This window comes from Artibeus jamaicensis, unplaced genomic scaffold, assembly GCF_021234435.1.
Source record: "Artibeus jamaicensis isolate MK-2021 breed Jamaican fruit bat unplaced genomic scaffold, CSHL_Jam_final scaffold_833, whole genome shotgun sequence".
NCBI classification, from domain to species: Eukaryota; Metazoa; Chordata; class Mammalia; order Chiroptera; family Phyllostomidae; genus Artibeus; species Artibeus jamaicensis.
Genome location: NW_026522056.1, coordinates 21678834 through 21692728, shown reverse-complemented (window position 1 = coordinate 21692728; position 13895 = coordinate 21678834). Strand labels below are relative to the sequence as shown.

General features: G+C 43.3%; 1 protein-coding gene across 23 annotated transcripts in view; it reads right to left on the bottom strand.

The window, feature by feature from the left end:
- SORBS2 (sorbin and SH3 domain containing 2) overlaps positions 1-13895 on the bottom strand; it is a 224829-nt gene that overhangs the window by 10770 nt on the left and 200164 nt on the right. For 15 of the 23 annotated variants that reach the window (XM_053659830.1, XM_053659834.1, XM_053659844.1 and 12 more), the window contains 4 exons: positions 12601-12804; positions 7980-8759; positions 6343-6537; positions 2425-2532 (listed from right to left, as the gene is read on the bottom strand). In XM_053659830.1, coding sequence (XP_053515805.1) covers positions 2425-2532; positions 6343-6537; positions 7980-8759; positions 12601-12804 — 1287 coding nt within the window. The remainder of the gene's footprint in view (positions 1-2424; positions 2533-6342; positions 6538-7979; positions 8760-12600; positions 12805-13895) is intronic. The other 8 variants (XM_053659849.1, XM_037128909.2, XM_053659846.1 and 5 more) reach the window with 4 other exon arrangements.

Genomic DNA, 13895 nt, shown 5'->3' with positions numbered 1-13895 from the left:
ATGAAGGATTACTATGATGGAATAGATGGCCTCAGCTGGTTAAAACCAGCATCTTAATTTTCCCCTTTAGGCAGCTGTTTACGTTCTGTGTGGTCACAAGCAAATCATCTTACGGCCTATCTTTTTTGCTTTTCCTCCTCTTGAAAAAGAGAATGTTGTGTGTCCACACTCTACTGCCACCCCATGGCGAGGAGAGGCAGCAACATGCTAAGCGTTGTTAAGCCTTGAAGTCAGCTCTCACCAAGTTTGTTCAAGCCTGGGTTGATTTAGGAAGGTATTTTAAAGACCGCAGAGCAGTGCGGGCTCGATATTCATCTGTTTCCCTGACCATATTTTTCCCTTCCCATGTTTAAAATTCTTGAGAAAGGACCACTCTTTGGCCACCAGGATTTCTGGCCTGTGATCATTTCTACTTTTTCTACTCAGGCATTTCTATTACTCATAACTTCTTAGCAGTTTTGCAATAAATACAGAACAATATACATTCAGGAAGGCTCACATGAACTATCAATTTATGAATGTGGCTTCCCACATTCATAAATCTGTGGTAACAGACTAGAGACCCCGTGCTGGAAATTTTGGGTATTACATCATGCTTGTATTGTGTTATCTCGATGAGTCTTAAGAGTACAATAAAAATTAGAAAACCCAATGGGGTATCACGCTATTTTCGTGGAAGCCTAAATATTTAATCTTTTCCTTTCAGTGTTGCTATTTTTAATGTCAAAAATGGATACAATTTGAGACAAGTTTTAAGCACATGCTAACTTTCAAAGCCGGGACCAAATCACAAACCACTGATCACACAGGAAGCTGCCTTGAATTATCCTCAAATCTCTAGTATTGGTAAACTATATACTCCTCTAGCCCAGAAGGCGAGACAGTCCGCCCCAAACCCATCTACTCATCTGTGCTTCTGCAGAGGCATCTCTGGAGAGTTACCTGTATCTCATGTTAGGTGATTTTTAAATACAGGTTGACTGTTATCTTAAATACTAATGTGGAAAAAAATATTTGAAAGAGTTATAAGGAGCTCTAGAGCTCTGAAATCAAAATTTTCCCCAGAAAATGTTAGTAACTGCCAACCAGAACCTAGATGAGACTCTCCTCTTAACAGTATCATGTTTATGCTTAAAGGCTTCCTTTTCCTTCTTACACTATGACATTAACTCACACTTTGCATTAATCTAAAGACTATAAAATATTTATATTGCACACAAACATGCATAACATACAAATGCATACTGTAAAAATCTGGCAACAAAAAACTTAAGGTGACCCAAAGCGTGCCCTGTTATTGACCCTTGGGAAATTTTGGAAATTTGTGGCCATATTAATTATGGGAAAAGCCTTTTTTTTTTTTTTTTTTGCTCTGGAAGGCTCTTCTGTGGAGTCTAAGAATCTCTTCAAATCAACATTCCTCTTTCTCTATGGCAACACCAATCTCTGGAAACAAAAGGAGGTCTTATTTTGCAACACAAAAAGCACAAATATGGAATTAAACACAGAGAAGTCTCTCCATTTGTAAAAAGCAGAAAAGGGAATTTTCTTTGCAGTGGTGCCCTGAGACCCTTGCAGACCCCACATCAGGTGACGGTGTGAGGTTAAAGTGGACTGTCAGAACAGAGAGGGTAAACGCACTGGCCTATTCAGGGAAGGTGATTCCAAACCCCGGGCTGCCTTCCTCAGAATTCGCAGTGCCATTCAGAACCCACTCGTTGTCAAGTGCCATCTGTGTTACAGAACTAAATAGTTACAGGGAAAAGCAGTCTAATCTTTCGGTTCAGCCCAGGCCATCAAGAGACCTGGAGAACCTGGAGTCCAGGGTAGCAGCGTTGGCTTAAAAAGGGCCACAGGGAGAAAGGAGCCCCCATCACCAGGGCAACAAGATGCTTGGCAACAAGGGTCACGGCACAGCAGCACCCATTACTGAAGTATGTGTGAGTTCAGTACAGGGTGGAGCAGAACTAGGTTTACAGTTGTGACTACGTGAAGCACAGAGTTTATTCTTGTATTGTCGTTTATTAGTTCTTGTATTATTTCCCATACAAACAACTCTAAGGCCACTTTTGTCCCACCCCGGTGACTGCTTTAGCCTTTGCATGCGGACAATGACTGGGAAGCAGAGTTTACACAGGACATTTGCACAGAAGCATGAGACTTCTGTGTAGAAGGCACAGGCTGTCCCCTTATTTGTCTAGTGGAGAATGTGGCCACATCTTCTGGACTCAGGGCAGCTTATGCACACACAAAATGGGGGTACGTTATGCAAATACTTAAGACGGGGGTTTGGGGCTGATATATCATAGCTCATCATCAGTTGGTCACTTCATCCCAAGGTTGCCTCTACCCTACTTGCAAGGACAGGCGAGGAGGAGTGTGTGTGTGCGGCCAGGTGCCTGGCCCAAGGCTGTCTGTCCCTACCCTGTGGGAACCGCCGAGCCCTCTGACAGGCGAGCTGCAGGATCTCCTAGACATCACTGGGCTACGCGGAGGCTTACCCAAGACAAAGGTCTCGCTTTTTAAATCAGCCTGGAAAAGCCATGAGAAGTCAGTTAGTTCCTGTCTTCACTCTGCGGCCTTCAGGGGAGCGCTCCTGGTTTGGTTTTCATGCACACCCAGCACACAAAGCTCCCCAGTGCTGGCACAATGGGGCGGGTCCACCCTCTGCAGATGGCTCTGCAGGCACCGACCTCGAACACTGCAGGCATCCGTTCTGCCTCAGTCCGAACTCACAGGCAGAGCGCAGGAAGATTACAGGGCGAAGGCAGCCCAGAAAAGGTGTTCGAAGGCAAGGCGCATGGCTCAAACGCATGCAAGAAAACTTCACGCCTCTCACAGAATGCTTAACAATTGGGTTCAAGACACCCTCAGGTCTGACCTGTTTTCTTTGAGCTTATTTGAATAAGAGAGAGGGCTATTTTGCTCGCTAGCTGTCAAATTGCAAAAAAAGACCAAATCATTTGTTTTGGGGTGGAGGCAGAATTTTCTGACAAAACACATAAGAAGAAAATATGACTTTTGGGGGAAATAATGAAATATAATTACTGAATATTGTCCTAACTCCAAGCACCTTGCGACTATTTTGGTATCCCTTCAAAGTAAGATTTTTCACATGGCAGGAAATGAGCTTGCCAGTCCTGTGTGTGAGTATGCTTTCTCTCCACTATGGGTGGGAGCCAGCACTGTATCATGTGGTATTTGGTTTTGGTTCATGGGGACTTCAGCAAAACTAAAGGAGGTTTAAATAAGGGCATGTGGTTTTCTGAGCTCTCATTTAGGAGAATGTTTGTAACACTTAGTGATGGTTGACCTGGAATCTGCAGTCTCTGGGGATGGAGTGCGTTAGGCATTTTTCTTTTGGGGCCTCCGGTATCCCTTCTCTGTCCATCCCCAGTTATAGAATCCCGAATATCAGGTAGGCACAAGGCCATTCTGAATAAGGTTTAGATTTTCAACCCTTCTTGCTTTTAGATGTGCTCTGACAGACAGGACATGTGCAATTTCTGGGGAGTGGCCTTCAAGAAGGGTATAAACCCTCTTCCTCATTTCTCCTTCCTGATTGCTGGAATGAGGGAGGGACTGCTGGAGCTGGTGCAGCCACTTTGCGGCATGCAGTGGGAGTGTCTCCTTGAGGATGATGATGTTTACCCAAATAAAACAGAATCTCCTGGGTTTTATAATGACTATGGAGCCACATGCCAGCTCTGGATGTTCACATTTATGCCTAAAAGAAATATACTGCTACCTTGTTTGAAGCTATAATTATTCGGAGTTTTCTGGCCCTGCAACTGCCCCAGACTTGACTAATATGGGGGAGCATGTCTATAAACATCAAGGCTCATGGAGAAAAATACCATTTAGCTGATGGAATGATGTGGGTAAATAGCTGGTGAGATCATTTGAACATTTGAGGAAGAATCAGGGCTTGACTTTATGTTGGAAACTGTGCCGAGAGGGGGTCACCTTCTGATGGGATGGCTTTAGGGAGAGAAGGCTTCCTTACGGGACCACAATAATGTGTTTCTTAGAAGAAACCAAGAAAGGTCTTCCTACCTCTTCATAAGGAGTTTCCACTGCAATTTGAGTCCTCGTGTTATAAGTCTCTTTTACAAAATATTCTCTTAGATGGAATTGGAAGCTCAGCTTATAGGAAAGCTAAGGATTATAATATTTTTTATTATGAAAAACCAGTGTTTATTGAGTGCCAGCCTGCGAACCAAAGGGTTACAGGTTTGATTCTCAGTCAGGGCACATGTGGGTTGAGGCCCAGGTCCCCTGTAGAGGGTGCATGAGAGGCCACCACACATAGATGTTTCTCTCCTCTCTTTCTCCCTCTCTCTCTAGAAATAAATAAAATCTTTTAAAAATACCATTATTTAAATAAAAGGTGCTTCAAAAGCTAGAGAAAATACTGGATTCTGATTTACATATAGAGTTCATTATTTATATGTATGCTTCAGTCTTCTGTCACTTATAAAGTGGTGGTAAATTTTACTTTATGGCAAATTTTAGGTCACATGTGACTTACACTGTGTCAGAAAGTACTTTAAAAGAATAAAATTACATTAAATTACGATGGGTAAGTCAAAAAATGGTCGGTAGGGGTTGATAAGATTGTTGTAATGATTTCATGCATATTATAGTATGCCTATTAACACATTATTAAAAGTGGAGTACTAGGTTCCTTTCCTTGAAATGGAAGCACTAGAATGCCTTCTTAAAGGACTCAAGTCAGCACAGTTTGTTACAGTGTTGGATGTGGGGTTAAAGTATAATAATGGTTTAAAATTTGTAGTTAATTCAGTTTGTATTTATATTTACATACACAAAAACTTCAGTCAACTTATATTCTCTTTGTGAAAAGAAAAGTCATTTATAAAGTTTCAAAACACTCAGTGGGGAATTAAAAATTAACACTTGCTCTCAAATGTAAGATAAAATAGAGGGGAAAAAAATCCTCATCTTCCTGGAGGTGGTTATTCGATGTAGCTATTAAGGTATTCTTTTAAAACCTCTTTATCGTGAATACCTCCTTCTCTCCAAACATTCTGCCAGCAGCTGGAACCTAAAGTATGTAAGAGATGAACTTGCTTCTTGCAGGACAACCAGCCTGCTGAAACCCTGGTTTTCTTCTTCATCTTGCAGTGTGGAGTCCCCTGTTTCTCTCAGTGGCAGAAAACCAATTCTAAAGTTCCTTTCCCCTTTACGGACCAAGCCGAGAGGCTGGAGAACACATGGAGAAAGACAAGGGATTACATACTTTGGCTTTAAAAAGAAAACCACAGAAAGAGGAGGAGGACAAAGGAAAATTCTTAGTCTTTGACATTATCTGAAGTATTATTACTATCTTAAAAATTTCCTAATTGTTTCCTGCCAGCTAAGATAAAACCTCAAAGGGCAAAGAGCAATCAGTCTAAAAGTCTTGTGTTTTTTTCAGACATTTTTCCTTTCCCGGGTGAGAGGGACCCCTGCAGACAGAATGGGTGACCGGCGTTTGGAAGACCGCCTGACTGGCTCCCCTCCCCTCTTGGTTCCCCCCAGAACAGACACCCGGCTCTCCCCGGGCCTGTGCTGCACCGCCTCTCTGCCAGGGTGGCCCTTTCAAGTCCTGAAGGCTGAATAGGAAGGTCACTTATTCTTCGAAGTCCATCACCTTTCGTCTAAAGGGAAAAATGTTGGGTCATTCTGATCATAGGAGCCAACCTTTTCCACGATGGAACGATTTCATTCTCTGGTTGTCGTTCAGGCTCTTTCCAAGGCCAGTCTTTCTGTTTCAAACATAACAACCTCCTCGGGGGGAGTTCGATACCAGCAGGGCAGTCAGCCTGCCAGGCTCGGAGGTGGATGCTTTGTGCACTTCTACAAAAGCAGCTTTGCTCCTGCATCCCTGCAAATTCCCTTCAGTTCAGTGGGAGAACAAGCCTCGGGACCTTCACTGCCACGGTGCAGCCCACCTCAGGCCCAGCGGGCCCTGCCGTTGGCTGGGAAGCGTTGGAGGTGATGAACCCACTAAGAAGTGGCAGAGAATGACAGGCTCAAAGCTGGTGCCCTTGACTGGGACGGTTCTCTTGCTGACCCTCAATTAAAAAAAATCTAATGATTACTTTTTATTCTTACATGAATTTTAGGGTTTTTTTTCTCCTTGATATGGGTATAACTGCTAGGCAAATACAGCTTTCAACTTTCTGGATAGAGGCCATGCTGATGGTGTTAAAAGTTAGTGATCAGTCTGGACATGACTTTGTAGCTCTCGTAAGATGGCACAAACCTAAAAACGTGCATCTGATTAATGAAGTCCATTTCAAGACATGCAAGACATCACACGCAAGATGCAGTTACCTTTAATCTGGGTGAATTTACTTCCTGCCGATAAGAGTGTTTGGGGAGGAGAGGAGGTGAGGAGGACTGGGCAGGCTGGGAAAGTGTGGAGACCGGTGCAGGGACAGAGGCCAGGGGGGAGTGGAAGGGAGGGGAGGACAGCAGGCAGCTGGGCCAAGGTGCAGACGGTCCGTCCCCCGGAGAAAGTGAAGGTGGCTTAAATATTGAGGAAAGACAAGAGGAGATTATGCCTGTGTCCGGAACGAGGTTACCTGGTCTTGAGATAATATCCCCCGTATCTGAATAATTTTGAAGTTAATGACTATCCTGGAAAGTGACATGTATGACAACTTCTTGCTTTAAAAGTGCTGACTTTTCCTTCTGAATCTCATTTAAGGTTTCTAGTTGCTGTGGTGAGTGTGCTCTTTCAGATGTGGGAGATAAGAACTCACTGGTCTGCAGACAGGAGGACATTCCTGGGAACCCAGCCCCATATTGGGTCACGTCTTAGCACTAAACTGGGGAGAAAATTTGTTATGTAAGCAATCAACTCAGCACCATGCTTGACCGTGCAGTGCACGGTCTCTCTTATGAAGTGGCGTGTTTAGTTTATACACAGGCTGGTGTGGCTGGGTTCTTTGTTCAGGTGACACTTTCTCTCCTGGTTGGGGAACCGCCAAGTCTCGGGATTTGTGACTGTCCAGAGGCCTCCTGGGCCCTGACCACTATTTAAACCCAGAAAGACCTTGTGTTGGCCAAGTGCCTCCACATCTGTTACTGGTAAGATCTTAAGAGCAAACTATTGGGTTTAAAAATGATTTTCATTTTCAGAAAATTTTTAATAGAGGACCCATGGGGGGAAGTGCCTCGCTTAGTGACATAATATGAATCATTCATTCTTTTTGTTTTATAATTTCAGTATCTGCCAGTAACCGTATTTTCTATTTAATTTAGAGGTTACATATTTTAGATATCAAGTTTTTGTTTTTTTAAGAGAGAGCTTTACAGACTAAAGAGTCAGGGTATTATCCCTCTTTATTGATTAAAATTATTGCCCAAGTTTTTTTTTTTAATGAAAATGCAGAACCTAATTCTTAAGTAGTCACCAATTTGAAGAAAATTACCTCTTTGGAAAGAGTTGATAGGGAACCAAAATTCACACTTCATTCTTTCCTTCCTTCCTCCCTCCCTCCCTCCCTTCTCTCTGTCTGTGTCTCTCTACCATTATAGCCAAGCTATGGTATATAGTTTTATCACCTGCAATTGGACTAATCTATTTGGTGTCAATACCCTCTTCTCTAAAGTGGAGACAATCCTGCAACCCACCATTTGAAAAGTAAGGATGTGGAGCTCTTAGAATAGTGTCTAGCACTCAGGAGGAGCTCACCTATTAGCTATCATTACCAATTTTGAAAAAATAGACAAATTACAGAAACTTTAAGTATGAATTTGTAGTTGTAAATAAGTAATGGAGTTACATCACACATTTACGTCATCCTATCAAAACGTGGCGTGTTTCCATGCACCCTCTGCCCCCGACTCTGTGGTGCTTCTTATGCAGAAAACTTGCAAAGCAGTGTCGACTAATATGATTAACGGGACTGGCTAGTGCTCATGAGACTGGTCCGCTCTTCAGGGATCGGGCAACATTGAAATACCTCGTGACTGGTTTGAGCGGCAGCTCTGCTGTCTTCCTTGGGGGCTCTGGGGCCCGGGAGGGAGGCTGCCACACACTGCAGGCCGTCACGCTTCCTTTCCTCTTCCTCCTCTTCAATGTGCAGGCTTGGTGTCACCTCTAGGTCACCGAGGCCCCACCACAAGGCATCTGGTTCTTGAGATTCTGGCCCTCTTCGGGTGCCTGACATAAGCCCCTCACAGCTTTCCTCGTCTTCCTCTCCAATGACAGGGAGGGTTTGGAGCAAGGGACCCACGTCAGTGTGGGTGGAGGCCACACACTTCTCACCTGGGGCTTCAGGCGCCTTTTCAGGGCCTGCAAAGCCTTTTCTCATTTTTGCCAACTCCGCACACTTGTTCTGAGTCGTCTTCCTGGGGCCTTGGAGTGGCGTTGCCTCATAGGGTTGTGCTGTCGTTGAGGTCACACCTGAGCCAGGAAAAGGTGGCCGAGAGGAGGGTGGGCTGGCAGGGGCAGATGCCGGAGGCGGTGGCAGGGGAGCTGAGGGTTCCTCTCTGATTTCAAGGAGGGTCTCCTCTAGGATACTTGGTTTGGCTTGGTCAGCTGCTAAGGTTAAAGCACCAAGCTTCTCTAATTCCTCCAAGAAGTCGTCCAGAAAAGGAGGCGGTGACGGGGTCAGAGGGCGTGCTGGTGGACTGGTGGCTGTCAGGGACGGCCACCCCTGGGCCACGCCCCGGAGAGCTCCGTCCTCCGGGCCGGGCAGAGCTCTGGGCGTGAGAGGAGGGCCTGGTTCACCGGAAGCCGACTTAGAAAAGCAGAGATTATGAAGAAATAAAAAGAAATAAGCCAAGAAAATAATCATAATGCATCAAAACACAGACAGAGAAATGCAGGAAAGGGATGGTAGTGAATACAAAAATTATTTTAGGCGATGGAGTCGGTTTGAAGGAATTTTTCTGAACTTAAATACATAAGATCATTAGCATGTCAATTAGAAAGTTATCTGGAGAATGAAATGCTCCTGTGTTTGGAAGGGGTCAAAGGACAGAATGACGCTGTTATGGAGGTTACAGGGACGGAAGGCGAAACCTTAAGATTTAATGTAACGGACCACCTCTTTTAAACTGGGTTCCCAGACATCGACTCAGCAGCAGAAGGACTTGAAAATAATATTAATGTGGAATGAAAACCGATCGTGAAGCCTCTTTTCAGTCCCTGAGTATGTTTAGCATTCTTGCTTCTTGCAGCAGCGCTAAGAGCTCAACGTTTCCCATGAACCTGGGGAGGCCCAGTTTATGAAGCCTCCTCTTCTGAAGTGAAAATACTCTTCCGTGGATCTTAATATTATGGCTCTATTCTGGGTATGCTGAACAAAACAGAACTGTCATGTAAATTCATTCGAAGTTCTGCATGTATTGTTTCTGGACTGGAATGAATGGTACATGCCATACACACGGAGGCCGAGAGAGAGCCTGGTGGGGGACATTTTACTTTAGTTCTTTCCAGGAGGATGATTTGGGTTTGGAAAGAACAAATTTTCAGGAGAGGTTTTGGAGACACTTTTTAGCTGGGAGTCCGGGAGGAGGCCTCACGCACGCACTCAGTGTTCCGGGGCCTTAGCACAGGTCAGCCTGCAGTGGCTCCCGCCCCTTAACCTTGGACGTCTGTGTCCTGTCATGGGAATGTGTCCTTCAGCAAGGGAAGGTGTCACGCCACCACGTGGGGGGATGAATAAGGCAAAGTGTCCCAAGGCCCATGTGAGCATCTTACAGGAGACTCAGGACGCACGTCTGCTCGGCCCCGGAAATAAAGCGATACTGCGCATGTGGTCTATTACTGGACGGGGGACACCCCCAGCAAGTCCTGTGTATATTTCATTTTTAATGAGGTACAAATGGCCGAAGTCTTGGTAGTCTAGTAAGTTCTCTTATTGGCCAGAGCCCTGTTTTATGTTCTATACTATGAGCACGACAATAGATTCTGAAAGCCTGTGAGATGTATAATGATTCAAGACTGTCACTTTTCATGTTCACGTTTCTCACGGGCAGGGATATCATGTCGATGAGAAGGAATGATCTTTCAAGTCCATTGTCATCATTACTCCCCCTGCCACTATTACTACCCCGGCGTCGTCACCACCATGGTCACTAACATACAGGGCCCGGCAGAAGTGATGCTGCTGAGTGTGGTTGGTAGGGTGTGTGAATGTCTCTCACGAGACGGACAGCAATTTCAACATTTCACCTAAAATGTCATATGATGTGCTTGAGTGTGATACTGTTATGTTACAGAATTACATGCTTATGATTTTATAATAAAAGAGTTTTATGTAATAAACTAGGGGTGTTGTTTGTGCCGGACCCTGTGTGTTAACAGGTTCAAAGCGCTTAGCTTTACGTGATAGGCTTGTCTCTACTGGAAGTCAAATGAAGGGCCCTGGGTTATCCATGTCACGAAAATACACCTACGATACAAGAACCATATGATTATCTTCCAGAAACATTAGAATTGGATTCTAAAGTGGGACTATCAGAAACAGTATCAACTTGCATTTGAGCCGCCCGTACAATACGAGATGCCATGAAGTGTGATTCGAGTGTGTCAGAGAGTGATTCTGAAATCACCCACTACATTCCTTCCCTTACTTGCAAATGTCAGTTAGAAAACAGGATGTGTAATGTGTTTTGGATGTCGTATTTAAAAGCACTTTATCTATCATTCTTTTTCTGAAAACGAGGCACTGAGCATCACTGAGAAGTTTCCTCCATGGGGCTGGTCACGTCACAGCATAGATTTAGGTGGAATAAGGCCATGAAGTATTTTTTCAAATTATAGGTGTAAGCTTTTTGACATATTTTCCCCCAGCAGTGAGAATAAAACACTAATTAGTTATGAGTGAAATTTGTGCATTTCTCTATTTACAAAATATAAAATCTGGCATGCTAAGAAGAAAAACTTAGAAAACTGAAAATCCAATGAAATTATGTGGTGATAATCATCACGAAAGATTATGTGGTGATATTCACAACAAAGATGAAAACATTGTGATGTAAAATATTGCATTTCCAATATTAATTAGGACATTATGGGTGAATTTCTTAAATGTTAAAAGAAGCCTTTGTAGACACATGCTTATTCTTTCTTATAAAATTTGATTTGAAGGTGCGGTTGCTTTGAAATTTGTCTGGTAGTTCATTTAAGATGACTAAGTAGTGGATAAGCCAAAAATAGAGATAAAGTTTCTTATCTTTTCATTTATCAGTTGGAACCACTAAATGAAGAATGTTGATCTTGAAATGCTAAGCTCCAGTAGTGAAGTAAATATACTCAAGAAGGTTCTGGAAAACCTTATAACCAATCAAACAAAACTGGATCGTGGTGGTCCCATCACCCAGTGATAATGGAGTGAGAGTGATCTCCCTGCAGCTGAAACCCAGTCTTCAAAGACAAGCAGAATAAATAGAACGCCGAGCCTCAGTCCTTTAAAAAAAATTCTCCTCTTAAAATAGGAGATTCTTCGATCCTTTACTTTTGTAAGATCCTTCAAAGACTCATTTTCAAGGAGCAGCGTAGGTTGCTGCGGATGCCACCTTGAAACAACCTTGTATCGGAACATGAAATGATGGTGCACTTCAATGACATCTGAATGTTGATATTATTTTGCTCACTCTAGATGGTTTATTTTCTCATGTCCTAGCCTTGATCATAATTACTTATTAAAATAATAAATATGCCACTTCATACATTTTTTAAACCTGTTGGAAAATACTTATAATATTTTGGAACTAAGTCCTTTGCTAACTTAGAGTTTTATACTCGGAGATTAATGACAAGGGGAGAGAGTCCCTGAGTACCATCCATAAGAAGAATATGCTATATTATAACTTAACAGAAAATTAAGAAAAAAGTTCACATTATCAATAAAGAAAGAACAGACTACCCTTTTCTAATTAACCAGTTCCTTTTTTAGACTAGCTATCAAGATAGAGAATTGCCTTTAGCCCCTAGATAGTACAACTGGCACGAGATTAAAGCTAATATAATACACACCAGCTCTTCTAATGACCAATGCCATTTCTGCTAAAACTCATAAATGAATTGACTTACAAATCTTAATTTTAAACTTTATTTCTCTTTCTTTATTAAAAAACCCTAAGACTTTTATATAATTTTTTTCAACCTAATTCCATGTATTGTTGAAATAAACCATTTTGGGATCTTTTGATTCATCTATTGATGCATATGTATATATACAGACACACATATATAATCTATATAAGATTGCATATGTAAATTAAAATTAGGCTTTAGAAATAATCAAGTTAAAAAAGTGGAGTTTTCAGAAAGTATATATATTCATTCAACGTGTATATCATATAGGGTCTTACAATACTAATGTTTTTTTCTTTCAGTATTTTAGCTCGAAAATGAAATCCTCAAAATTAAGCATTAAACCTTTACGCCAGCACCCATAAAAAAAATTAAATTACATTGTCTTGATCTGTCAGTCACACTTAGAAGCATAACAGGTAAATCTTTTGCTTTGCAATAAAGACGGTGTGGTAAGCTAATGCCTTCAAATCCCCTGTTGAATGTCTTACTCCAAGCTCTCAAACATTACACTCTTGTGCTAAATGTCTTCTTACCTTGTTTGAACTCAGGCTGTGGATTCTATCGCTGGAGTAGCTGTGGGGGATGGGAGGGTCGGGGTAATCCTCGGCACCTTTGCCGGTGTTCCTCTTGACGACTTCTACATAGGAAACAGGGAAGATGCCTTGTCTGTTGGTTCCTGGAATTTTACCTTCATACCAGTTTTGATCAACTCTTTTGAGAAGAATAACTCTATCTCCCTGGAATGAATATTAGGAAAAGACATTATAAATAGAGGTGTGATAACATGAAAAATACAATTGTCAATGTTTTCTAACAAACTATAGTTTTCCGTTGGGGAAAGCTTACACCTCCAGTTTTATTTAGTCAGAAGAACACAACCAAAGTCTCAGAGTCCCTTCCCACATCTCAGCTTATCAGCTTAGTCATCCACTCACCACGTCCTTCCCTAAGGCTGCCTGGAGGGTGCAAATGCGCTTGTGCTTGTGTGTGCTGGGCCCTCGTGAAACGACTGTGTGAGTTACGTTGCAAAGGAGAAGGGTTTCATAGAATGTGTCGGAGACACTAGCACCATCCTATCCCTGACGGTTCCAGAGAGTGACCCTCCGTCGGGAGGGCCTCAGAAAAGAGTGACTCAGCTCTCTGTGGTGTTGTGTCTGGACTGGGTTGCAAAAGCCCACCTCCAGGAGGGGCGAAGTTGTTGAATGGTGCACTGTTTTTCTTACTTAACCTGGACGTGCTAACTGGTAGCAAAGAGTGAAGCTAGTGGACTGGGGCAGCGGTGGACTCGAGGTGCTCTGACCGAGGCCAGCGCTGACACCTGCCCGCTCTGCGTCAGGACAGCGGGACACCAGCATCCATTCCGAGTGTTAGGTGGTGGTGCCACGGTGGCCATTGACCATGTTTGTAGACTTCCTGGCGTGTGGGATGCTAGACTTCTCCACAGTCACTGTTCTCCCTGCCTGCAGGGATCACGCCAAGCCACGGAGCACAGTCTACATTTTAACTCGAAACCACGTGTGGCCCAGAAATAGACAGTAAAACTCCGCTGCCGCGTCCAGCAGATAATGCAGATGTTGGGGCAGCTGCGCCTGATGGGACGATACAGGTGACAGAAGGTCAGCACTTCAGCAGAGCGGGGAGGCCTTTGTCAGGTGGTGCTCAAGTTGAAAATTCCCTTTTGGCAAAATGCTGGATGGCTTATACAGATGGTACCACCACCACTGAGCAGAATGTACCATAGCAAAGTGAATCTCCCTGTATCTTAAAATGCCACCGAGTTTCTCTGTAATACCAAGACGAGGCTGTTGCTAGGCTTTTGTTGAGCTAC